Source organism: Solanum stenotomum, chromosome 1 (assembly GCF_019186545.1).
Source record: "Solanum stenotomum isolate F172 chromosome 1, ASM1918654v1, whole genome shotgun sequence".
Classification (NCBI taxonomy): Eukaryota; Viridiplantae; Streptophyta; class Magnoliopsida; order Solanales; family Solanaceae; genus Solanum; species Solanum stenotomum.
The window spans coordinates 58,107,818-58,115,999 of NC_064282.1; the positions used below are offsets into that span (position 1 = coordinate 58,107,818).

The 8,182-nt window shown below is 31.4% G+C and overlaps 1 protein-coding gene across 1 annotated transcript; it reads right to left on the minus strand.

The window, feature by feature from the left end:
- Window positions 1-673: 673 nt before the first annotated feature.
- On the minus strand, window positions 674-4,652 carry LOC125853858 (protein DEHYDRATION-INDUCED 19 homolog 4-like). The gene is made up of 5 exons (XM_049533611.1): window positions 4,325-4,652; window positions 3,659-3,801; window positions 1,939-2,016; window positions 1,495-1,754; window positions 674-967 (listed from the first exon to the last, which is right to left on the minus strand). Exons 1-5 carry the CDS (start codon window positions 4,386-4,388, stop codon window positions 862-864), a joined length of 651 nt encoding a protein of 216 aa, XP_049389568.1. The 5' UTR covers window positions 4,389-4,652; the 3' UTR covers window positions 674-861.
- Between the last annotated feature and the right edge of the window lie 3,530 nt (window positions 4,653-8,182).

Here is an 8,182-nt window from a genome sequence, read left to right on the forward strand (position 1 = left end):
AGCATCTATTCCTCAATTTATGTGATATAGTTTGACTTGATAAAGAGTTTATGAATGAAAGATTTTTGAAATTTGTAATTTTATGCTTGTCATGAAATGTTTTCAAATACTCGTTTGTTAGATGGAATAAGTTTCTTTTTAAAATAGTAGTAATAATTTGGCCGTATTTTCTTTTGCTTCAACTATTGTATAATACATGACTTCTGGAATCATACATCTGAGAAGCAAAGTTACACCAAATGGGTCTTCAAATCTATTCAGTCCTCCCAATATCTCCGTCTTTGAACTTCTCGTCCATTTTCTAGGCCACGATTAACCTCACTAGAAAGCGCAGTTGGTTAGCCACCAACGTATCTTTTATATCACCTATCACATAGTCCTGTAACGTGAAGATTACTGGTGGCCAACAAGTGTTGCTGCAAACCCCTCATTAGGTTACCTGCTGAATTATGAAAGAGTTGTGCAGGTTACGTCAGAAAATCCGATGTTGTGGCTAATATTGGTCCCTCAAACTTCAGAATGTCCAACCTTTTCCGTAACTTTTGTTTCCCAGAACAGGTCTTTTGCTTGTGGAGTCCATGCCAATGCAATTTCATCTGTTCATAACAGCAATAGTTCGCTAGCTGCTTCAACGCCAGATAATTTTAGTGAAACTGCTATATACTCATATATGTTTCGTGTTGCTTCACGCAATTAAATTGGAATATATATTAGCATGTTACTACATTGAAGATGGAAAACTAATGTAGTCTTTAATATACACACAAGTAGGACTTTTACGAGTTCCCTCTCCTAACTACTACACAGAATGGCAGCATCCTCTTCTTTTCTCTATCCATGCTAACAGTATCCTCTTCACATTTAGACGTCATCTTCAAGAAAGGTGGATAGCACTAGCCCTTGCACAAACTTACTCTTCCTGGCCTTCTCCTCTTGGTCTTTGTCAGATAGCGGAGATTGCACATTTCTGTTCAAAAGAAGAACAAAATCAACAACCTAGAACAGAGGTAAATAGAAACGGGACCAAAGAGGAAAGTCAGAAGTCTAAAACAAGCGCTAGTAAACAAAAGTCGCAGCCATATATATTGATGATCATGAACAACTTCTACAACTGACGATCTCCCTTTCACCACCCTCCCTCCCGGGAGAACAACTGACTTATATATGTAATAAAACTAGCATACACCATGTAGATGAGGTATGTACTTAGTAATAGCTCATCAAATTTGCATGTTTAACTAGAAAATAAGCAAAAAAGTAAGGCTGTCCAGATAAAAAATATTCTACCAACTCAATCATGGGATAAAAGTTTAATCAAGTTACCAAACACATGTGATTGATGATATAAGGTTTAATCAGGGTTGCCACTCAAATATACAATCAAAGAGACACGAACCAAGAAGCTCCACGGAACTAGGGTAATACACATAGGAATAGGCATTTGAGAGGAAGAAAAAAGAAGAAATAGAAACAAAAGTAGTGATGCGTCCTTACCTTTCAGATGAGTTCTCAAGAGTGCTTTCTTTTTTTGAGCTTTGCTTAATAGAAGATAAAGGTTGAACATCAGGAATTTCATTAGCCAAAGGTGTATTGTGAATGAATGAAGACAACAAGGGATCTGGATCTGTAGTGGAGGAAGAAACCAAACGAGAGGATCCCCCGAGGATGGACTGCAAACTCCCTTCCCTTAGCTCTCTTCTTAAAATAGAGAGAGCTGAAGTACCACCTCTTCGAAATCTTCTCCTGCGCTGCACCTGTAATGCAGTCAATGGTAAATACCATGCATCTGAAGACCAATAGTAAAACTAAGAGAAAACTGACATTAAAGCTTTAAAAGAATTCTGATATGATGCACATTTCGTACTGAAGCAAACCCAAAAAGAGGTACCAAGATCGAAGCTCATGAAAATAACTGATGGAACATATAAAAAAGTATACCTTTAAAATATTTCCATGTTGCTGAGTTATATGACCAACCAAATCCATTCCAACCCTTTTTGCACAAACCGGGCATATCTGCATATACAGACATGTTATCTAACATCACCAAAAATCTTGATAAAATAGTGGTGCTCTTCAACAGTCAACACCCTGATCACTTGCAAGAGATGCAACTGACAAGCTAGTAGTATAAAGTGTTCAGATATCCAGATTTTATTCAGAAATAGTAGAAACAAAAGTTATACAAACATAATGTGATTTAATTAATTAAATAATCATTAAAAATATAATTACTCTCTATCTGCAATTCGGAATTGTCAAGGAAAGAAACAAGATAGAACTGAGAACCTTGACTCAGATATGACAATCCTAATGAATAACCTGGATATGGCTCCACTTGCATTTTCTTTATGAAATGCTCTTCCAAAGTCTTTTCTTCTTATTTAGATGTTTCTGTTAGCTTGTGAGTTGGAAAAAAAAAGGTGTTACCATGTTCATACTTTATATTCATTAAGTTGAGATTTAACATTAGATGTAAACCAAGAGTCTTCATCTACCCTATCAATCATCATATCCCATAGCTTGGGCCCTAAATCCCAAATTCATCTGGCACTTTAATTTATTGAAGATGAAGTTGACTATCAACTAACAGAAATAAAACATTCATTTCAAGGTTTGCTAGTACTCAAACTGTTGCAAAGACGTCAGAAATGCTAAAGGTTAACTTTCCATTCGTTCAATATTACCTCAAACCTTCTCCAAAAGTTGAAAAGCAGAAATTTAGAAAGGGGTCAGAGAAAGATCATTTGTTTACCTTTCTTTTTCAGAGAAGAAGGTAGTGATGTCTAACAAACAAACAGAAGAAGACAGAGTTTGGGGAGAAACAAGTAGAGGACCTTTTTATATTTTTTCTAATTCTACTAGTATTGTATGAACTATCACAATACTAGAAAAATGAAAAGACATTAGCAGCTTATATTTCAAATTTATTTTTGCTGGGAGCGCTGTACAGTGACTACCAGCTTTATCAATTTAAATGGAACTTCCGCAAGTTTGTGAAGATAGATTCTTATCACTCAGCTTCATGGTTGATCCAGATGTTATAGAAATTTATCTTTAAAATTGAACAAGGGGAGCAGGTGATCAGCCGAAACCACTGTGCAATGTAGCACCAGTGTTACTTGCACATAATCCTTCTGATATTTTGGTATGTGAATTACAAATTTATATATCTCCATAATTTGCAGTAGAGAAACCAACAACTATATTTTTTTAACACACAGCTAAGGGGAACAGAAAACTATTTCACTTCACTACTTTGAAATTTCAAGTTCAAAGCTTCACACAACCAGTGTGATTCACTGCTTTGAATTTTTAAGTTGAAGCAGCCTCTACAGATATAAACACAGGTAAAGCATTAAAGATAAAGTATCATATCATAAAATGAATGTCATATTTGATAGCCAATGCTTCTTCTCACAAACCTACTGGGTTCACAAGAAGAGTAGTAAGAGAGGAAAACGAAAGAAACCAATTCCTGAATAAGGTCACTGTAAAGATGGCACAACTAATTAGAAAGGTTTTACGGCAATCCTTATAAGAAGAAAGGAATGTTTTATGACGGCCCCCCTGGTTTTTAAAAACTTAAGCATAACCTATATTTGATATCTAATGAAAACAAATTGGGAAAGAAGTACTAGTTGTAGAGATACTGTACCCCATTCTTAGCCTCAACAGCATGTTCATCATCGATATGACAACATAGTCCAACAATATCAAAATCCTCCGCACAGAAAGGACAGAGAAACTCTGGCATTGTCTCCTCTTCACTATCATACTCCTCTCCTAAGTTACGGATTTCTGCAAAACACACCAAAAATTCACTTCCATTAAACAGGAAAAGCTATGAATTACCATTCCCAACCATGTGTCTAGAAAATGTGAGAAATGATACCCAGAACTTCTCTCATCCCACGGAAAACATACACACAATTCAGAGACTGAGTTGATAAAAAAAAAAAATACAACCTTCACATTGGGATCATTTCGGAGCAAGAAAGTCCCTCAAGGAACAATTTTAAATAAGTTCCAAATATAACCAAACCCCAGATATGCAAATATAAAGTACCTTATCCCACCTTTTCATTTCCACTACTGAGAATAACCAAAACCCACAAAAGCAAATGTATAACTTCTTCATTTCAGGTAAGGAAACCTACTCCACAAAACCGCACCTCAGGATTTCTTTTTATCTTCATTTCTCGGCCAATAAACAACAAATCAAACTACATTCTAAATAAAATTACAAGCTATGAAAAGCAAATGGAAATTCCTTTATATTCTTGCACCTCAGGAAATAAAGCCAAAAAGAAGATAATAGTACCTGATCGAGGTTGGTAACGCCTTGAAGAAGAAGTAAATATGCGACTCCAAGAATCTGAATCCATTATAAATATCTCAGACTCAATAAATTATGATGAAATCTTTAGAAATTCCAAAAGAATTTTTGTACCCCTTTAGCTAGCTCAAAGATGAAACCTTTGTTGGTATGAAAAATAAAAGGAAGAGCCAGATTCAGAGATAATAAAATGAAGAGTTAGGACCAAAAAAGATGAGGCCAAAAAAGGGGTTGTGAAGTTTCCTGGAAATAGGGAGGAGAAAGAACAATAGGCAAATAGCAAGGATAGCAGAGGTGCTTTGGATTGGAGTTTATACATGAACTTTATTGCACGATTGGTATGCCCACTATGCACCTTTCACTTTTGGACCGACTTATGTAGTGTGGTCCAAAAATATACATATATATATTTTTTAGAAAATATTTTCTAAGCTAGTTTAACTAAAGTGTTTGTAAATAATAATCTACATAAATTACACTACATATATTTAGTTAAAGTCTGACTTATATTGATATATATATATATATTGTATTTTGGACACCCTAAAATATCATAGTAATCCGTAGCGCAGTTGGTTATACTTGATCTGCTCCGATTTGAATATAAATAGTTTAAAATACCATATATGTGATGTTTATTCTTTTTCTACTATCCAAAGTTTGGACACCCTTTATAAAACTTTTAGCTACGCTATTGAGGGTGAGGACTATATGGATAAAGGGAAGATGAGGTATGTTAAAAGAGACGGGAGGATACAATCTATGTAAATGATGCTCGTAGAACTTGATATACATAATTTTATTAGAAAATATTTTCCTCATTTAAAAAAAATAGTTTCTTAAATAAAACCAAAATATGAGAAAATTAGGACTTTATACCGAACACACCATTATTTGCATGTGTTTCTAGTTTCTAGGAAATAAGACACACCACTGAAATTAGTGGTCCCTTTGTCCTAAAAGAAGAAGAAAGAAGGGTATTTAATTTATGGAAAAATCTTTTTGGCCAGAAAATTTTGGCCATAATTTGGTCAGAATGGTAAAAAGATCCATTCACAATATAAACTAGTTTCTTTTTAAATATTACCCTTTTAACTTACAAATTAAATATATTTTTGGGATCTCTATATTCTTCCATTATGTTTCCAACATATTGAAAATAATTAATGACATTAATTATTGAGGATTCCGTATTCAATTATGGAAAAGACTACAAATTCTACCAAAGAGAACATTGATCATTAAGTAGATTGGATAATTGTTTTCAAATTATGCTTTAAAAATAATAATTGTGACATCAATAGTAAATTTTTTTTTTGAATCACATTATATTCTTGTTGGTTGTATTATAATAAAAAAATTACTTAACTAATATTACAACAGATTATGGCCAAAATATTAGTGTTAACTGAATTTACTTAACACTAAATTTTTTATTCAAACATAATAATTAGAAAAATACTTAATTGGAATTTGGAGGTCATTTTAGTAACAAATATAAGTAATGATTCATAATTTATCTAATCGACGTAATATAGGGCATAAAACTTGTATGATTAATAACATTAATATTTTATTCTCTTTGGTTCGACATATATGAACTATACACATGATTTCTATAACTGTCGATATTTACTAGGTCTAATGTATTTTGAGTTGTCGTTATCTCAATATTTTACAAATTACATTTAAAAATTATTTAAATATATAGTTATCATTAAAAAAATTACTTAATTGAAGGTCATTTTAGTAACAAATATAAGTAATGGTTTACAATTTATCAAATCTACGTAATATAGTAGATAAGACTTGTATGATCAATACTATTAATGTCTGACTCTCTTTGGTTCAACATGTATGACCTATGCATGATTTCTATAACTATTGACAATTACAAGGTCTAATGTGCTTTGAGTTGTCATTATCCCAATATTTTACAAATTACATTTAAAAATTATTTATTTATATAGCTTAATTTTATTGAAACTTAATAATTAAACAAATTACATAGTTTGAGGTCAGTTTAGTAACAAGCATAAGTAATGATTCAAAATTTATCAAATTGACGTAATATAGGAGATAAAACTTATATGATTAATACTATCAATGTCTGACTCTCTTTTGTTCGACCCATATGAACTATATGCATGATTTCTATAACTATCGATATTTACCAAGTCTAATGTATTTTGAGTTGTCCTTATCTCCATATTTTATAAATTACATTTTAAAACGATTAAATTATATAGTTTAATTTTATTTAAACATAATAATTTTAAAAAACTACTTAATTGGAGGTCGTTTTAGTAACAAATATAAGTGATGATTCACAACTTATCAAATCGACGTAATATAGGAGAAAAGACTTGTATGATTAATACTATCAATGTCTGACTCTCTTTGGTTCGACACATATGAACTATACATAATTTATATGACTATCAACATTATCAGGTCTAATGTGTTTTGAATTGTCGTTATCCCAATATTTTATAAATTAAATTTAAAATTATTTAATTATATAATTTAATTTTATTTAAACATAATAATTAAAAAAAATTACTTAATTGGAGGTCATTTTAGTAACAAATATAAGTAATGATTCACAATTGATCAAATCGACGTAATATAGAGGATAAGAAGTGATTGAACGCTTTAGTTCTTCACGCCAAGTGTTCTCAATTTATACTACGAAATCGAATGATAATAGATTAATATCAAGAATAAGAGTATGAAGTAAAAAGCAAAATATTTTAGAACATACATCTAAAAGTAAGTTAAATGATCAGATTAAATAGGTTAAAATCAATGAAAACTCAAAATAACAAGAGGACCATCTTCAATAACCGGAAAACAAAATTAACCTTTAAGATGAATCAATATATCACAGTAGCTTTAATACAATCTTAACGTTATCTTAGAACATACATCTAAAAATAAGAAAACTTGTTGATTTAAACAGGAGTTGTCAAAATATAGCATAAACAATTAATTAATTCACTAAATCCACAAGATAAGAATACTTCAGCAGGAACAACTTTTCCCTAACTTCAGTTGAATTTATATTTTTTTTTGAGAGGAAGTGATCGAGTAGAGAAGAAAAGGAAAACAAATTAGCAGATTCCTTCAGCAGTAATGCTACGTAAGAATAAGGGGTCGTTTGGTTTGAAAATGAGTTATGATGGGATAAGTTATGTTGGGATAAGTTATGTTGGGATTAGTTATGATGNTCAGCAGTAATGCTACGTAAGAATAAGAGTGCTAGCATATGAGTTGGAATGACCAAAAAATAGTGTCCCAATGCATAAGACTTTTGATATTCTAAGTCTTGGAATCTGTGTTCTAATTGAATTGTAATTTTAGGGAATAACAAACACTTTAATACCCTTTAATTAAAAAATAGAAAAAAAGTCAGTTTATTTTAGAATAGAAAGGTTAGTATAGTCTTTGTGCGTTTTTGGCCAAATTCTGGCCACATTTTTCTGGCTGTTTAGCACTTCTCTTTTTGATAAAGTTGTGCAAATTTTATCACGGTTTTTAAACTATATTTAATCGTTAATTTGTTAGTATTTTATGTATTTTCAAAATATACAAATTTATTTAAAAAATTAAAGTAATCACTGTCTAGAATAATAGAATCATAGTAAAATGCTAAACGGGTTAAGTTTGTATTTTGATTTTCCTTGTATTCTTTGGTCGTTTGGTAGAGTGTATAAAATTAACGCTAAATCGAGTGTATTAATAATACTTACATTAGCAATGCATGTATTAGTTATGCATGCATTAATTATACATAAATTATTTTTATGTATTGCTTGGTTTGATGCATTAAAAATAGAATGC